Source organism: Rhodnius prolixus, unplaced genomic scaffold (genome assembly GCF_049639745.1).
Source record: "Rhodnius prolixus isolate KJV_2025 unplaced genomic scaffold, Rpr scaffold_3, whole genome shotgun sequence".
Classification (NCBI taxonomy): domain Eukaryota; kingdom Metazoa; phylum Arthropoda; class Insecta; order Hemiptera; family Reduviidae; genus Rhodnius; species Rhodnius prolixus.
Window position 1 is genome coordinate 397,623 of NW_027411603.1, and position 19,886 is coordinate 417,508.

The following is a 19,886-nucleotide window of genomic DNA, read 5'->3' on the forward strand; positions in this document are numbered from 1 at the left end:
CCTATATTTATGGAAATGCACATTAGAATGAAAAGGGGTCGATTTAAGGAACCCAAACTTATACTTCCGGTCAAAACGCTATTTCGACCATCAGACTATCAGATAGACCAACGGTGTTTTTCTTTCATTGAGAGAAAGAAAAATATATAAATTTTTGTGATTTTTCATGCGTTTTCATTTGTCCGGTGAACCTATTGTATATGTATCGTATATTTTAGGGGCGTAATGAGACTGATAATGTTTCTACTCTTAAATTCGAAGAATCCAACAGAATCTGAATCTAAAGGATTGCAGAAGAGCGGAGCTCCTTTCAGATAGTAGTTCTCATGTATCTAAGAACATGAGAGTGTGCAAGATTGGTGCAATAAAAAATCGATTGCAGGGGGAAAGTTGGTGCTATTGTCACCGAGGGGCGCTCATTACGGTCCGCAAAAGGACATTAAATCATTTTGTAAGTGAAAGCCACTCTACTATCTGGCAGTGATCACCCCATCACCCCCTGCTCTGCAGGGCTGCTGCCCTAACGTCACAAAATCGAGTACAATAACTTTGTCCAGCCTCTCCTGAACAGCCCGCATTTCCATTGATACAATTATCTACGAGGAGTGTGACCTATGACGTAACTCGCACTTACTCACCACCTGCGATCTCCGCCTCCCATGTAACTCCGCATTGTAACGGTCCAACGCAAATGTGCTCATATGATATCGGATTAACTTTGGAACTGCTCTCTCGTCGGTGTGGCGCCCTCCGGTTGAGACAGCTTTTTCCCTCTACCTTCTGTCAAGATCTATCCACGCAGGGAAGCTTTCCCCACTGATAAGAGCGTTCATTTTTACAGTGCAGCCGACAGAACGAGACTATGGTTTATTGTGTTCACACCGTATAGACACACCCTATCTTATCCGCACAAATGCAGTTTAAACTTTTATCTTCAATCTGGCCAGCTTATTTGGCCCAAATACCTGCATTGTCTTCATTCACCAAAAGGTGGAATCCCTTCAGTCCCTTGAGTTCTGAAAAGAAGTTAATTCAAATTGGTTTGGATGTGTAATTGTGTGAAAGTACACAGCCTATTAGGCGCGTGAGTGTGTGGAGCTCTGATCATCGTCAGCGCCATTCCAACTCGAAAACTCGAAGGAAGAACAAATTTGAGCTATGACTTAAGTTCCATTGTTGGAGAAGAATAAGCTTTGAACAAATTCAGCCTCAACTTTACTGAATTCTTTAGTTTGTGGGATGTTCGACTCCTTCGATCTTCTTTAAACTCGTTAACCATATTGCGTAAAAGCAGTTCTATATTTTTTTTATTCGAAATACAAGTCTACTGACTTGTTGAATACTAACAGACAAGTTAGAAATATTTGACTAAAATTCCAAATTCAAGAAGCAAATGGCCGACAGGAAGTCACCCGATTTCTGTAGTTTTTAGACGAGTGACGAACATAATTAATATTGAAGTCAAATCGTTTTTACTAAAAATTTAAATTTTCCAAATAACTAATAGCGTTAGCAAGAGGCCCTCTTGAGGGCCTACTTCAGATTTTTAGTAATTTAAAAGGAAAGAAACTTCACAATTTTCTTTTTTTCAATTTAGTTAAACCCGGTAACAGTTTGATACAGCATTTCAGTTTTTCCAGACTTTTTGATTACCGATTTGTGAATTCATGGTAATCCACACAAATTCTACCTGTGATCTCCATTCCTAAACTTGCAAACGATAATTTTGTAATGAAATACTTTGAATATTACTTTTGATGGATATTGTTTACAATTTCTGTGGGATAGGGCGGAACTGGAAGTGGTGCCAGAGAAGAGATCATTACGATCAATGCTGTAGGTTTATGGATCAATAATACTATAAAATAAGGTATTATGTTTGGCTGAGATGGAGGTTAGGGCCGCTTCTTTAGCCGTTGGAACGGAAACACATAGAGTTCACGTAACATTTCGTAAGGATTGTTCATTTATTCATTGCTGTAGAGGTATTGTCGGCGTCCGTGGAATAGCAAACACTCCAGCTGGCAGTGCGGTAGAGAGAGAGAGGTTAGATAAATAATAAATACATGGAACTGATATTGTAGTTGGTGTGGCCGTCAGCCTGCGGCATACTGAGTACCGTGGCGCCTCCTCGTCCTTCGTACACATATTACAACGAACAAAAAACTACACAAATACTAGAGAGTAGCCACAGCTCTTAGCTCGCAAGTATTCAAGGGAACATACACTTAGGCTGCATTGTTGCTGGCAGGGGCAGTGGCGTGACCAGACAACACTCCTCTGGATCATCCTAACCTCCCCCACTTCTCTTAATTCCAGCTGATGGAGATTGTGTGAAGAGGATTAATATTTTGTATTACCCACTTTCGCCGATTGCACTCCTTGATGAATCTTGGCGAATCTCCCCAGAGAAGAATCAACAGAGTCCAGAACCACACCACTTTTCTCTCTTAGAATTGTTATTTCTTTATTTCGTTTCCCAGTATATCCAATATCCACAGCAAGTAGAGCAGTGCTGGCGTAGTTTAGTCACTGGAATCTAGTAAGCAAGACACTCGAAAGCTATAGGTAAAAGTACAATCAAGGCTTCCAACAAGAAGTAAATCCGAGCCCTACAAAACAACATAACACCGAGGGGTACGAGTTCGAATTTGGCCAAAAGTAAACTAGTGTTCATTTGCGGCAAAAAGTTCATGTAAACCAGGAACTGATCCTCAACGTAGCGGCCATTTTACAACATTGTTTATGTCCCGCAATTCCTATTGGTTCAGAACTGTTGCACAATTTATTTACACCAAACTAGAGAGCCTACAGACTGTATGATACAGTTTCCAAATGATGACTCCATTCTCTCTATTACAAGAGATATAATTACATGAGCGCTTAAAATTTAGACTGTATTGTTGTAATGACAATTATTTTATTTGGGTTTTGGAGGAGCAAGGTTGGCTCTCTTCCGCCAAATGTCTCATTTTATTGCAGTAAACATCTGTAATAATGAAGTTATAATCTTTTTATTACGAATTATTAGTTTCAAGGAAAGGAATTACATAAACTGTTGTAAGAGAAAGTCTTAAGCTTCAACTTTATGAGTCAAATATTTATATTTAGATTTACATATTTAACAAAATATATATTAACGGAAGTAAGTGTACATCCAGCCGAGCTGAGAGCATTTTTGTGGAGAAGAGGCGAATTCAGTCAGAAGTTATGGCTTATGTTAGTTATAACTTTGCTTATTTTGCCAGTTATGATGTTGTTATGGGGAATCGTGGAATTCAGACTCTGGAAGGAAGTCATTGTAAATGTTTGCCCTGGAGTACATGTTTATCTAGGGTGTTATGATCGTATAGAATCTTGTTGGAATCAAAATGATTTGCTACCCCCCAAGCAGGTCCTGTCGGATGACATTTATTGCCAAAGTCACCTTACAATCAGTGGGTCGCCTGAAATTTATGTACTTGTTCATAAAGTTGCTATTATTTGGATAGAGAGTACTTACATTTGTAATGGAACGCCACATACAGTTCGAAAGGCTAAATGGAACACTGGGTATAGTTAGCGTACTCGCAGATAGATGGCGAACTGATTTCACTGCTTGTTGTTGTCGGTTGTTGTCACTTTGATGGAAACAAATGTAGTCATTTGTATGACACTACTAGTATCCAAGTGTCATTAGATACCAAAAGCCTTTCTCTGAATAGCACCAGTGGATCACCAGCCAAAGAGTAACTAACACCTTCGGCCAACCCAACTGTGGCTTCCACACCACCGCCGGATATAAATAATAGGTTCAAAAGAGAAGACCTAATGTCCGACTGTCTCTTACCCCAGATTATGAAATGAATTCTTCTTAAAATTTACAATTCGAGCTGAAAAGACAGTATATTTTAACTCGTAGCTAGAAGTGGAATGCGATGTACTGCCAACCTATTTCTCATATTAACAGTGCCTTCGACCGATAATCGAACCCAATATTTCTTACATACTTGAAGGTTGTTTCCTCTAAACAAGGGTACATACATCAGGACCCGAAAAGTTATTTAGCTCGGTTTGAAACAATAAAGGAACTTCATCAACCCGCTGTATTAATCAAATTTTTCCAGAAAACTAAAAAAAGAAAATTGCAAAACTCCTTCCTTTCGGTTAGGCAATTTTGTTTGTTGTATTTATAAATAGATTTATCTTTCTCTTTTAAACAACGTTCTAGTTAAAGATGGTATCTTTCCAACAGAAAGCGGTAGCTATTCTTATCAAGTGACTTCCTTAAGGCATTGAACAAATTAAAGAAAAAGAAAGACTAATGATTTTAAAAAGGTAAATTCTAATTTGTGTGTTACTTGTTGAAGTTCCGTCACTTGAAATGTATCTATGCCCAATTTTCACAGTAGGGTGCATTAATTGTCGGAGATCGTTTCTTTTTGTTTTTACAGGCTACTATCCAGTGGAAGCTGGATCAAGACGAAAAACAGATATCGGTGGTTAGATTGCATTATCATAATGAACAGATTAAAATTAAAGTAAAAAGTACCAGAGACTCTCGAAGGCTCTTTGTAACTTGGAAACTTGGAAACAAGTCCGGAGTACTAGGGTCTTCGGCCTTTCTCCTTTAACATTACTGCCATCAGTCTCAGGCGTGGCCAGGCTATCGGGTTCCAGCTTACAGAGTTCCTCTGCTTTTTTATTACAGTAAGCTTTTCTAATCATTCTTAATGATGATCAATCACACTTACGCCATTATTGTATGTTGTGTAGGGGATAATGTTATGATGAAATGTTATAGAATTTTTCATTTTACTTTTAGTTTTAATGTTTCGTAACATTTACACAATCCTTACTTTTCAGATCATCTTTTAGTTATTTGGATGGTTTAAGTTAGAGATGTATTTGGTAGGCAGAGTGGAGAGTAAGCAAAATAGAAATATAACCCTGGCAATATGGAGGAGCAAGGTATGTGGACAAAGCACACTTGGGGAGGAGGATTGTGGAATCCTGTTATCCCGCAATAACGATGCAGGGTCACGAAGGGGTTCCAGGAATACAGAATGGAGTAGAAGTAACACTTAGCTGGCCAAATACCTTACACTAACACACCGCCGTGTCCCTGCACAGCCCCCCGCTTAGTGGACATCACTTGCAAGCACTGCTCACCCGGATTTGATTTGGAAACCTCTTACTTACCTGCTACAGTTATCTCTATGCTTAACGTTCTCCAGAGACTGAAGCAGGATAAAATGAATTTTAGTGTTTCAAATCTGAAGTAAATATTACGCAGACCCTTTTAGTGCCATTATAAGTGAGGATCTTTAACAGTTTTTGTGATATTAAAAACCCTCACCTCAGGGATGATGAGGGTACGCAGGGATGATGAGGCTACTAAGGGATAATATCCGTATTACAGATTTTATGGACAAAATAGATTTTGGCACTCCAGACGTGATTCAATTCTGCTGCCAAGCTCTACATTGTCGCTTTCTACATCATATTACTTATTATCATCGCCATTTTCTAAATTAGCATAATAAAAATTTAGTACTTGGAATAAAATTTAATATTATTAAACATTAAATTTATTTATTATTTAAATATTATATTTACATTTTTCAAGCATAGAAGTTAGAAAATTTGATTTTTAAAATACTTCTGTGGAGGAGACGTGCCTGAACTACTGACTCGTAGTTTGATCTATTTAATGAGGCTAAATAATTAGTGAAGATTCTTACCACCAGCAACTCGCAATAGGAGAGTTTACAAGATTACTTATTTATTTGGGTTCATAGTGTTCGATACTTCAATAGAAATAGTTTTATGAGTTATAAAAGAAATGAGAGATAAGTGAGTTAGTAGAGAGTTTAGGGGCAGTTACAGACAATGTAGTGCATATTTGAATGCAGTAGAGATGCTTATCAATATGGAAAGATTGCCCACATCTGAGGGTGAACATTGGACTCTTGTAGGGCTAAGAGTGCAGTTGGTGCAATGCATACAAAATTGCTTCGACTGCATTAACCAAAATGGGTGCGGCGCCATTGTCTGCATGGATACCTGTATAAATAAATATAAATAAATATGAACAGGGAGCAGTTGGTAGTACAGACTTCCCGCAGTACTGGTCCACCCCAACCCCGCACTAACAAAAAGGTCGTTTTATTTTCCTTTCGCCTGATTTCTTCCCTTCAGCTACATCCGGTCTCTGTCGCATGATACTTGTCCGCCGAACTGCCATCGGCTGCCCAAAGCAGATCCCAGTAAACATGTTTCTCTCTCTCTCTCTCTCTCTTACTTCTCTTCAGATGAAGCACAGTGAATTAGATGAAGTTCGGTTTTGAGATTTCACCTGCTATTATAATGTAGTGGCAGCAAGAGAAGGCTATGTGAGTGAAGATACCGGAAATGAAGAGAATTCCTTTGAGCCGAGGAAGCGGAAGAGAAAGTAATTAAATCAAAATAATAAAACGGTTTGGTTATCCCTGAAAGACGTAATTTTTAGTAAATTGTTTTTCTGAGAAAATTGATACTTTTTAGGTACTAGGGATCTGAAGCTGCTGTTAGCTTCTGGATTACTACTCAAAAGGATTGCAGTTCTGCCTCCTTTACGGCTAGAACGAAGGCGTAGCCGATGTCTCTTATCCCACGCCATGGTTTGTTAGCTGCCTTGCCAACATGTATGCAGACTTGCATTCTAACAGCTGGCTGTGATTCCTTCTCCTGAACCCAGTTTCTTCCCCTACGTCTTTTTAAAGTATCAGCATTGCTTTGAGTGGACTCCCAACACTCACACTGATGTACCCCACTATAGAGGAGTTTGAAGTTTTTATATCTTAGTTGGGTCAGTTTTTTAAATTTCTCTCTCCTTAAAGCAATGGAGTAAAGTTATCTAGATGAGAAGAGTGTTACTGGGTGTTCGCAATCAGTGGTAAGATTTAGGAGAGAATGTACATTCATAGTTGGGTAAGCAATGCTAGGGAATTAAGTGAGGAGAACAAACGGTTGAACGCGGCGAGTAAACTCTGCTCACTCCTTCTAGTTACATCATAATCTCTAAAACTGGAGTTGCGAGCCGAGAGCAGTGTTCGCTCTGAGCTTGGCATAATGGAGAGGTAAGTGCTACTGCTCTTCCAGTTCTATATATACCTTTAATAGGTTGTAATGTTGAGTGGCAGGAAGGGGGGAGGTGGCACCACTCACTCCGATATAAGTAGTTAGCGCAAACAGTGTGCCGTCGACCATTGAGTTGGTTAAGCCGCTTACCCAAGCAGTAGTATGCTACTGTACCAACTGCTGGTCATTGTTAGGTAAAGATAAACAGAACGTGGAGAATTAATGGCGTCCGATTGCTACAAGTTCCGCTTGTATTACCATTTCCTTCATGCCTCGGTCTGCCCCCCGCTCCTCTTAATGGACTTTATCTCTCCTTTCTCTCTCAGCTTCTTATAAGACCCAGACTTAAATACACTTGATGTAATAAACACAACTATGATTGTAATCGATGTATGATCAGTATGGCCATGTAAATGAGCGACATGATACGTCACCTCTCTCAGAGGTGAGCTTTGGTTTGTTAAACACCGTTTCCCAACCTTTTTTGGCTCGCGTACCTCTTGGTAGAGGACATCATCATTGTACCACTTCGTTAAAATGATTGTATTTCGTGCAAATTTGTTATTCCGAGTGTGTTATTATATTATTATTATCAATAGGCTAAAAAAATAATTGCCGTTTCAGTCGTGATACATTTATTCTGCCGAGCTTTCGACCTAGGGACTAGGTCATCTCCAGGGCTGTGGAACATTACAGATTGTTAACAATGATTCTATTAAAATGAATATGTATAATATAATGAAATTTACAAAAATTATTTACCTAGTTTTTGATTGCAGATCACAATACAAATATTTAATAATGTGAGGAGAGGTGAAATGTGATTGCGAGTTCGCAGAGGGCGAAATAATTAGTGGAGTTTGTTATAAAAAAAATCAATCACTTGTATTTCCGGTAATCTAATGGTAAAAAAAATGTTCTGTATGTTAACAGTTGATGTGGAGCTGGTGGAGGAAGCGGTAGTGACGGAGGTTGGTGTGGGGGCCGCATGGCCGCCACCAGGGGCGGAGCACCTTCAGCTCAGCATGACACTTCTCACCCACGACAACAATGAAAATGGTGAGTTTTATCTTATATGATACTGTTATGGCTTCCTGAACGGGAACAAGGATATCACGAAATATTAAAATTACTTACTCATACCGAGGGAAGATATCTTCAGAAGGAGCAAAAGAAAAGTAAATTAGAGAAAGGCCAGTTGGACTTTGCAAAGAGGCTGCTGCTAAGAAGAGCTGTATGTAGTCGGGCCGCCTAATTGCGCTAAGGCAAACCTTGCCGACTCAATTACACCAATTATATTCAATAGAAAGAACAAGTCCAGCTTTCTCCTACAGCCAATTAGCTTTAGTTGGCTTGTTCCGTCAGCTGATAACTTTTGGTCGCTTTTCATCTTTTAAAGCCAACTTTCTCTATTGCTACACTCCTCTGCAAACTTAACTAAATTCTCTTCTCTCAGGAAATAAGTACATTTTGATCGGACAATACAGAAAATCTTCTGGTAACCACCACCCCTCTTTCTATGTCTATTTATTGCAATTTCATTGGCTGAATTCCTTAAAGGCATTTTACTTTCCTAATAATAGCGAGAATTAAGTTACTGCAGTCTTTCGCGTACATTCCGACAAATATATTGTCTTCTTCAGGGACTGAATTGGTAGAACTATATTACAATATCCCAACAATATAAAATATTCATCAGAATAATTATTTTAATGTATGAAATTTTGTCTCCTAATTTTAAGGCGCGATAAAATGTTATGTCTGGGGATCCATTAACAGTGCACTACCGGTCTCTGACTTGTCTTCTCTCGTGCCCTGTCAGCCACTGTGAGCTGAAGTTTCAGAAAGCCTCTAAGGTCAGGCAGCGGGGTGGAAATTCAGTGCAGAAATCCCTCAGCTGATCTCTTTTCTTTTACTTAATAATACTTATTTTATACCAACTAATTGGTGTAATCCTTAGAAATATGGAAAATTTAACATAATTCAAAATACTTATAAGCTAGTCAGTAAAGAAGGCAGGAAATTTGTGTAAAAGTTGTCGTAAAGTTAGAGTTCTGTTTTACAGACCATATACCAAATAAATGTTTAAGAGCAGAAGTTAATCTAATTGTTGAGCACATTTAAAGAAATTCGTTGGAGCCTTTTGAAGAAAATCGGTTCCATAAAATGGCTTAATTTGTCTTAAAGCTTATTCGCACATCTCATTAGGAACCTAAACCAATAAAATTGCTTGGTTTGTCGTAAAGCTTATTCGCACATCTCATTAGGAACCTAAACCAATAAAATTGCTTGGTTTGTGGTAAAGCTTATTCGCACATCTCATTAGGAACCTAAACCAATAAAATTGCTTGGTTTGTGGTAAAGCTTATTCGCACATCTCATTAGGAACCTAAACCAATAAAATTGCTTGGTTTGTCTTAAAGCTTATTCTCACATCTCATTAGGAACTTAAACCAATAAAATTGCTTGGTTTGTCGTAAAGCTTATTCGCACATCTCATTAGGAACCTAAACCAATAAAATTGCTTGGTTTGTCGTAAAGCTTATTCGCACATCTCATTAGGAACCTAAACCAATAAAATTCAACACTTTTTGATTTTCAGTTTTTGACCATGCTTCCACGGACTGACAAACAAACCGAAGGCGAATAATCAGCCAGATAAATGCTATGCACTTGCCTGGACTCCAGGAACTTGGAATCTACATTTCAGTAGTTAAGTCCATTTCGAAAACGTGCAGGACTTTCTTTCTTTGGAGTCGGAGGGAGGGTGGGAGAGAGGTAGTTTGAAGTTTTAAAAAGAGAATTAAGGGAACATACATGTTGAATTTTCCGAGCCAAAATTAAGTGGATGTTGTAATTATGTGTTTTATTGTTACTATTGTGGTCTCGATGAGTGCGACTAGATGTTAAGAAGTGATTTCACTAAAAGGAGCAGTTCACTCATTAAAGGAATAAATAAAACAAACGGTCAGTTAAGGATTTGCAAATTGATTAAAAGGAGAGTTGTGTTGTTCCAGCGACCAAAAACAATAAAAGGTAATGTTTACTGGAGGCAGTAAGTGCAACGGAACGGAAGTACAGAGAGTGGAGGCGGCGCCTGCTCGGCGCACCAATACCCCCGAGCTAGTGTGCTGTAGTCTCGAACAGTGTGCAAGTGTGGTGGTCCCTTCACCGCTCCGGGCGTGTGTTTGTGAGTGTGGATCAGTTGCATTGTTTCATTCCCTTAGCTACCACCCTGTCGTATGTTCCCCTCTCATATCACATCCGGTCTGTATCTCTAGACCAAATTGTAAGAATTGCCTAGCCATCTAAATCTGTCACCCTTAAAGGGAGAAAGTATGAAAAGCGAGGTTACAGTTTAAGGAGTGCAGTTAAAATGGTACAGATCCATTGGCAGCGAGGCAACCTAGAGGTGCGGCTAGATTTCAATTGGTCGCTGCTCCTCAGCCAAGCTGTGATTGGATCTTTAAATCTAAAACGATAATTTGGTATGTTTGTTTATTTAGTGTGTAAGATCGTTTCAAATTCCCTAAATTCGGTTCCCATCCAATACCAGCATCAATTTATAACAAATCAAACTAAATAATTTTAAAAAAAATGTTGGAGTGAATTCTTACGCGTCTTTTCCTTATCCCTATTACGAAATTTGACTTCCTGAAACTAAGAGAGCCTGAACATAAAACGTGGTTTCATTCGGTTCTAAAATGCCAATAAATTGTTTTCTGAAATTGTACCAGCAACCAAAAATAATAGAAGGTAATGTTTACTGAAGACAACGGAACGGAAGTACAATGTGGAGAGGCGATACCAAGTTCGAAACCAAAGTGATCGGCCATACGCAATTTGTTATCTCCAAGTTTAAATTAAACCTTTAAATCCATCACCTTTGGTAACTGCTTAGAAAATAAGCATTAAGTAATACAAGTATTAAGGCCGTTCATTATACTCAAGTGGCACACCAACGGTAAATCTTACAGCCTATGGCCTTATTCTTATTTACTCCATGATACTGCAGATGTCATAATTAAACTTAATTCATTAAATTTGTTTTAAACGTTAGATTTTAGGCTGGACTGCGCAGCGCACTCAAGGGTGAAAGTTCGGAAGTTATTGATTATAGTGAATCAATGAGATCGGAAGTGTACAGTACAGAAGGCTACAGTTTCAATAATGCGGCCAAGACAGTTTTATCAGAGTGTATGCCCGGAAAGTCCGTTTACAACTTTGCATGTGCTTCAGTTTACGATCTCTGCAGAGAATTGGCTGCCCTGCGCCCATTGCCCATCTTACTGTTATTGCGTGTCCAGATACAGCCTCCTTTCCTAGTTCCTATTCCAATTCAAACACCTTATTGTAGTGAACACACAGCGCACTCCCCACCCTATTACAAGCTTCTATTTGTTTTCTACCTATTCACAATAACTATGCCCATATGTGTAGTGGCTAGTGCAACACAGAGTTGGGCACTGATTAAAAAAAAAATTAAACTCTAAATTTAATTGATTAAATTTTTTAATTGATTGAATTTATTTTTAATTTTAATCAGAATTTAATCGGCGAATTTAATCTTAATTTTAATCATATGACAATTATTTAATCAATTAAATTTCAGATTTAATCGTTAATCAAACTAATTTAATCATCCACTTTTATGGCTTTTCAACCAATGGTTCGAACCACGTTTTGGCGAAGCCCTTTTTCTAAGCGTCTTCAATAAATATTTTCGGTTAATTTTTGTAGACTTGGACTTCTTCACGAGTCTCTAGACCAGTGGTTCTTAACCTTTTCATAGACGCGGAACACAATTATATGTATATATTTTTCTCGCGGAACACTAACATTAAATAATTTGAAATTCGGTATTTAGCAAGAACCTAAAATTAAATTCAAATTAAGAAAAAAGGAACAATTTTTTGTTTTCATATCTTTCTTAAGTTTCTAAATTTCAATACATTTAAAATTGAAATTTCGCGGAACACTTGGACCATATTCGCGGAACACCGGTTAAGAACCACTGCTTTATATCTTCTAAAATTATAGATCTGTGCACAAAATAACTATAGTTAATAATTGAGAAAAACAAAGTGTACAAGAGAAGAAAATTTCATACCAATACGTGGTTCACAATGGGAGATTTAGAACGGCCACAATTTTACAGAATTTCATGACCCAAAATAATTTCAACCCTTTATATCTTCTACCTTTTTAGATCTGTGCACAAAATAACTGTAGTTTATAATTGAGAAAAACAAAGTGTACAAGAGAACAAAATTCCATACCAATACGTGGTTCACAATGGGAGATATAGAACGGCCATAATTTTACAGAATTTCATGACCCAAAAAATTTTCAAACCTTTATATCTTCTACCTTTTTAGATCTGTGCACAAAATAACTATAGTTTATAATTGAGAAAAACATATCGTACAAGACAACAAAATTCCATACTAATACGTGGTTCACAGTGGGAGATTTAGAATGACCACAATTTTACAGAATTTCATGACCCAAAAAATTTTCAACCCTTTATATCTTCTACATTTATAGATCTGGACACAAAATAACTATAGTATATAATTGAGAAAAACAAAGTGTACAAAAGAACAAAATTTCATACGAATACGTTGTTCACAGTGCGAGATTTAGAATGGTCACAATTTTACAGAATTTCGTGACCCACAAAATTTTCAACCCTTTATATCTTCTACCTTTTTAGATCTGTGCACAAAATAACTATAGTTTATAACTGAGAAAAACAAAGTGTACAAGAGAACAAAATTCCATATCAATACGTGGTTCACAGTGGGAGATATAGAACGGCCACAATTTTACAGAATTTCATGACCCAAAAAATTTTCAACCCTTTATATCTTCTACATTTATAGATCTGGACACAAAATAACTATAGTATATAATTGAGAAAAACAAAGTGTACAAAAGAACAAAATTTCATACGAATACGTTGTTCACAGTGGGAGATTTTGAATGGCCACAATTTTCCAGAATTTCATGACCCAAAAAAATTTCAACCTTTTATATCTTCTACCTTTTTAGATCTGTGCACAAAATAACTATAGTTTATAATTGAGAAAAACAAAGTGAACAAGAGAACAAAATTCCATACCAATACGTGGTTCACAGTGCGAGATTTAGAATGGTCACAATTTTACAGAATTTCGTGACCCACAAAATTTTCAACCCTTTATATCTTCTACCTTTTTAGATCTGTGCACAAAATAACTACAGTTTTTAATTGAGAAAAACAAAGTGTACAAGAGTACAAAATTTCATACGAATACGTTGTTCACAGTGGGAGATTTAGAATGGCCCCAATTTTACAGAATTTCATGACCCAATAAAATTTCAACCCTTTATATCTTCTACCTTTGTAGATCTGTGCCCAAAATAAATATAGTTTATAATTGAGAAAAACAAAGTGTATAAGAGAACAAAATTTCATTCGAATACGTGGTTCACAGTGGGAGATACAGAACGGCCGTAATTTTACAGAATTTCATGACCCACAAAATTTTCAACCCTTTATATCTTCTACCTTTTTAGATCTATGCACAAAATAACTATAGTTTATAATTGAGAAAAACAAAGTGTACAAGAGAACAAAATTCCAATCCAATACGTGGTTCACAGTGGGAGATATAGAACGGCCACAATTTTACAGAATTTCATGACCCAAAAAATTTTCAAACCTTTATATCTTCTACCTTTTTAGATCTGTGCACAAAATAACTATAGTTTATAATTGAGAAAAACATATCGTACAAGACAACAAAATTCCATACTAATACGTGGTTCACAGTGGGAGATTTAGAATGACCACAATTTTACAGAATTTCATGACCCAAAAAAATTTCAACCCTTTATATCTTCTACCTTTTTAGATCTGTGCACAAAATAACTACAGTTTTTAATTCAGAAAAACAAAGTGTACAAGAGTACAAAATTTCATACGAATACGTTGTTCACAGTGGGAGATTTAGAATGGCCACAATTTTACAGAATTTCATGACCCAAAAAAATTTCAACTCTTTATATCTTCCACCTTTTTAGTTCTGTGCACAAAATAACTATAGTTTATAATTGAGAAAAACAAAGTGTACAAGAGATCAAAATTCCATACCAATACGTGGTTCACAGTGGGAGATTTTGAATGGCCACAATTTTACAGAATTTCATGACCCACAAAATTTTCAACCCTTTATATCTTCTACCTTTTTAGATCTGTGCACAAAATAACTATAGTTTATAACTGAGAAAAACAAAGTGTACAAGAGAACAAAATTCCATATCAATACGTGGTTCACAGTGGGAGATATAGAACGGCCACAATTTTACAGAATTTCATGACCCAAAAAATTTTCAACCCTTTATATCTTCTACATTTATAGATCTGGACACAAAATAACTATAGTATATAATTGAGAAAAACAAAGTGTACAAAAGAACAAAATTTCATACGAATACGTTGTTCACAGTGGGAGATTTTGAATGGCCACAATTTTCCAGAATTTCATGACCCAAAAAAATTTCAACCTTTTATATCTTCTACCTTTTTAGATCTGTGCACAAAATAACTATAGTTTATAATTGAGAAAAACAAAGTGAACAAGAGAACAAAATTCCATACCAATACGTGGTTCACAGTGCGAGATTTAGAATGGTCACAATTTTACAGAATTTCGTGACCCACAAAATTTTCAACCCTTTATATCTTCTACCTTTTTTGATCTGTGCACAAAATAACTACAGTTTTTAATTGAGAAAAACAAAGGGTACAAGAGTACAAAATTTCATACGAATACGTTGTTCACAGTGGGAGATTTAGAATGGCCCCAATTTTACAGAATTTCATGACCCAATAAAATTTCAACCCTTTATATCTTCTACCTTTGTAGATCTGTGCCCAAAATAAATATAGTTTATAATTGAGAAAAACAAAGTGTACAAGAGAACAAAATTCCATACCAATACGTGGTTCACAGTGGGAGATATAGAACGGCCATAATTTTACAGAATTTCATGACCCACAAAATTTTCAACCCTTTATATCTTCTACCTTTTTAGATCTATGCACAAAATAACTATAGTTTATAATTGAGAAAAACAAAGTGTACAAGAGAACAAAATTCCAATCCAATACGTGGTTCACAGTGGGAGATATAGAACGGCCACAATTTTACAGAATTTCATGACCCAAAAAATTTTCAAACCTTTATATCTTCTACCTTTTTAGATCTGTGCACAAAATAACTATAGTTTATGATTGAGAAAAACATATCGTACAAGACAACAAAATTCCATACTAATACGTGGTTCACAGTGGGAGATTTAGAATGGCCACAATTTTACAGAATTTCATGACCCACAAAATTTTCAACCATTTATATCTTCTACCTTTTAAGATCTGTGCACAAAATAACTATAGTTTATAATTGAGAAAAACAAAGTGTACAAGAGAACAAAATCTCATACGAATACGTTGTTCACAGTGGGAGATTTTGAATGGCCACAATTTTACAGAATTTCATGACCCAAAAAAATTTCAACCCTTTATATCTTCTACCTTTTTAGATCTATGCACAAAATAACTACAGTTTTTAATTGAGAAAAACAAAGTGTACAAGAGTACAAAATTTCATACGAATACGTTGTTGACAGTGGGAGATTTAGAATGGCCCCAATTTTACAGAATTTCATGACCCAAAAAAATTTCAACCCTTTATATCTTCCACCTTTTTAGTTCTGTGCACAAAATAACTATAGTTTATAATTGAGAAAAACAAAGTGTACAAGAGATCAAAATTCCATACCAATACGTGGTTCACAGTGGGAGATTTAGAATGGTCACAATTTTACAGAATTTCATGACCCACAAAATTTTCAACCCTTTATATCTTCTACCTTTTTAGATCTATGCACAAAATAACTATAGTTTATAATTGAGAAAAACAAAGTGTACAAGAGAACAAAATTCCAATCCAATACGTGGTTCACAGTGGGAGATATAGAACGGCCACAATTTTACAGAATTTCATGACCCAAAAAATTTTCAAACCTTTATATCTTCTACATTTATAGAACTGTGCACAAAATAACTTTAGTTTATAATATAAAAAACAAAGTGTATAAGAGAACAAAATTTCATTCGAATACGTGGTTCACAGTGGGAGATACAGAACGGCCGTAATTTTACAGAATTTCATGACCCACAAAATTTTCAACCCTCTATATCTTCTTCCTTTTTAGATCTGTGCACAAAATAACTACAGTTTATAATTGAGAAAAACAAAGTGTACAAGAGAACGAAATTCCATACCAATACGTGGTTCACAGTGGGAGATATAGAACGGCCATAATTTTACAGAATTTCATGACCCACAAAATTTTCAACCCTTTATATCTTCTACATTTATAGAACTGTGCACAAAATAATTTTAGTTTATAATACGTATAAAAAACAAAGTGTATAAGAGAACAAAATTTCATACGAATACGTGGTTCACAGTGGGAGATACAGAACGGCCATAATTTTACAGAATTTCATGACCCACAAAATTTTCAACCCTCTATATCTTCTACCTTTTTAGATCTGTGCACAAAATAACTACAGTTTATAATTGAGAAAAACAAAGTGTACAAGAGAACAAAATTCCATACCAATACGTGGTTCACAGTGGGAGATATAAAACGGCCATAATTTTACAGAATTTCATGACCCACAAAATTTTCAACTCACTATATCTTCTACCTTTTTAGATCTGTGCACAAAATAACTACAGTTTATAATTGAGAAAAACAAAGTGTACAAGAGAACAAAATTCCATACCAATACGTGGTTCACAGTGGGAGATATAGAACGGCCATAATTTTACAGAATTTCATGACCCAAAAAATTTTCAACCCTTTATATCTTCTACCTTTTTAGATCTGTGCATAAAATTACTATAGTTTATAATTGAGAAAAACAAAGTGTACAAGAGAACAAAATTCCATACCAATACGTGGTTCACAGTGGGAGATATAGAACGGCCATAATTTTACAGAATTTCATGACCCACAAAATTTTCAACCCTTTATATCTTCTACCTTTTTAGATCTGTGCACAAAATAACTATAGTTTATAACTGAGAAAAACAAAGTGTACAAGAGAACAAAATTCCATATCAATACGTGGTTCACAGTGGGAGATATAGAACGGCCACAATTTTACAAAATTTCATGACCCAAAAAAGTTTCAACCCTTTATATCTTCTACCTTTTTAGATCTGTGCACAAAATAACTATAGTTTATAATTGAGAATAACAAAGTGTACAAGAGAACAAAATTTCATACGAATACGTTGTTCACAGTGAGAGATTTAGAATAGCCACAATTTTACAGATTTTCATGACCCACAAAATTTTCAACCCTTTATATCTTCTACCTTTTTAGATCTATGCACAAAATAACTATAGTTTATAATTGAGAAAAACAAAGTGTACAAGAGAACAAAATTCCAATCCAATACGTGGTTCACAGTGGGAGATATAGAACGGCCACAATTTTACAGAATTTCATGACCCAAAAAATTTTCAAACCTTTATATCTTCTACCTTTTTAGATCTGTGCACAAAATAACTATAGTTTATAATTGAGAAAAACATATCGTACAAGACAACAAAATTCCATACTAATACGTGGTTCACAGTGGGAGATTTAGAATGACCACAATTTTACAGAATTTCATGACCCAAAAAAATTTCAACCCTTTATATCTTCTACCTTTTTAGATCTGTGCACAAAATAACTACAGTTTTTAATTGAGAAAAACAAAGTGTACAAGAGTACAAAATTTCATACGAATACGTTGTTCACAGTGGGAGATTTAGAATGGCCACAATTTTACAGAATTTCATGACCCAAAAAAATTTCAAATCTTTATATCTTCCACCTTTTTAGTTCTGTGCACAAAATAACTATAGTTTATAATTGAGAAAAACAAAGTGTACAAGAGATCAAAATTCCATACCAATACGTGGTTCACAGTGGGAGATTTAGAATGGCCACAATTTTACAGAATTTCATGACCCACAAAATTTTCAACCCTTTATATCTTCTACCTTTTTAGATCTGTGCACAAAATAACTATAGTTTATAACTGAGAAAAACAAAGTGTACAAGAGAACAAAATTCCATATCAATACGTGGTTCACAGTAGGAGATATAGAACGGCCACAATTTTACTGAATTTCATGACCCAAAAAAATTTCAACCTTTTATATCTTCTACCTTTTTAGATCTGTGCACAAAATAACTATAGTTTATAATTGAGAAAAACAAAGTGTACAAGAGAACAAAATTTCATACGAATACGTTGTTCACAGTGAGAGATTTAGAATAGCCACAATTTTACAGAATTTCATGACCAAAAAAAATTTCAACCCTTTATATTTTCTACCTTTTTAGATCTGTGCATAAAATAACTATAGTTTATAATTGAGAAAAACAAAGTGAACAAGAGAACAAAATTCCATACCAATACGTGGTTCACAGTGCGAGATTTAGAATGGTCCAATTTTACAGAATTTCATGACCCACAAAATTTTCAACCCTTTATATCTTCTACCTTTTTAGATCTGTGCACAAAATAACTATAGTTTATAATTGAGAAAAACATATCGTACAAGACAACAAAGTTTCATACGAATACGTTGTTCACAGTGGGAGATTTAGAATGGTCACAATTTTACAGAATTTCATGACCCAAAAAAATTTCAAATCTTTATATCTTCCACCTTTTTAGTTCTGTGCACAAAATAACTATAGTTTATAATTGAGAAAAACAAAGTGTACAAGAGATCAAAATTCCATACCAATACGTGGTTCACAGTGGGAGATTTAGAATGGCCACAATTTTACAGAATTTCATGACCCACAAAATTTTCAACCCTTTATATCTTCTACCTTTTTAGATCTGTGCACAAAATAACTACAGTTTTTAATTGAGAAAAACAAAGTGTACAAGAGAACAAAATTCCAATCCAATACATGGTTCACAGTGGGAGATATAGAACGGCCACAATTTTACAGAATTTCATGACCCAAAAAATTTTCAAACCTTTATATCTTCTACCTTTTTAGATCTGTGCACAAAATAACTATAGTTTATAATTGAGAAAAACAAAGTGTACAAGAGAACAAAATTTCATACTAATACGTGGTTCACAGTGGGAGATTTAGAATGGCCACAATTTTCCAGAATTTCATGACCCATAAAAATTTCAACCTTTTATATCTTCTACCTCTTTAGATCTGTGCACAAAATAACTATAGTTTATAATTGAGAAAAACAAAGTGTACAAGAGAACAAAATTTCATACGAATACGTTGTTCACAGTGAGAGATTTACAATAGCCACAATTTTACAGAATTTCATGACCCAAAAAAATTTCAACCCTTTATATCTTCTACCTTTTTAGATCTGTGCATAAAATAACTATAGTTTATAATTGAGAAAAACAAAGTGAACAAGAGAACAAAATTCCATACCAATACGTGGTTCACAGTGCGAGATTTAAAATGGTCCAATTTTACAGAATTTCATGACCCACAAAATTTTCAACCCTTTATATCTTCTACCTTTTTAGATCTGTGCACAAAATAACTATAGTTTATAACTGAGAAAAACAAAGTGTACAAGAGAACAAAATTCCATATAAATACGTGGTTCACAGTAGGAGATATAGAACGGCCACAATTTTACAGAATTTCATGACCCAAAAAATTT

General features: G+C 35.4%; 1 protein-coding gene across 5 annotated transcripts in view; it reads left to right on the top strand.

Annotated features, from left to right (window-relative positions):
* The window catches only part of zfh1 (Zn finger homeodomain 1), a 381,320-nt gene that overhangs the window by 168,874 nt on the left and 192,560 nt on the right, over nt 1-19,886 (top strand). For all 5 annotated transcript variants that reach the window (XM_074125697.1, XM_074125698.1, XM_074125703.1 and 2 more), the window contains one exon: nt 8,035-8,160. In XM_074125697.1, the coding sequence (XP_073981798.1) occupies nt 8,035-8,160 (126 nt within the window). The remainder of the gene's footprint in view (nt 1-8,034; nt 8,161-19,886) is intronic.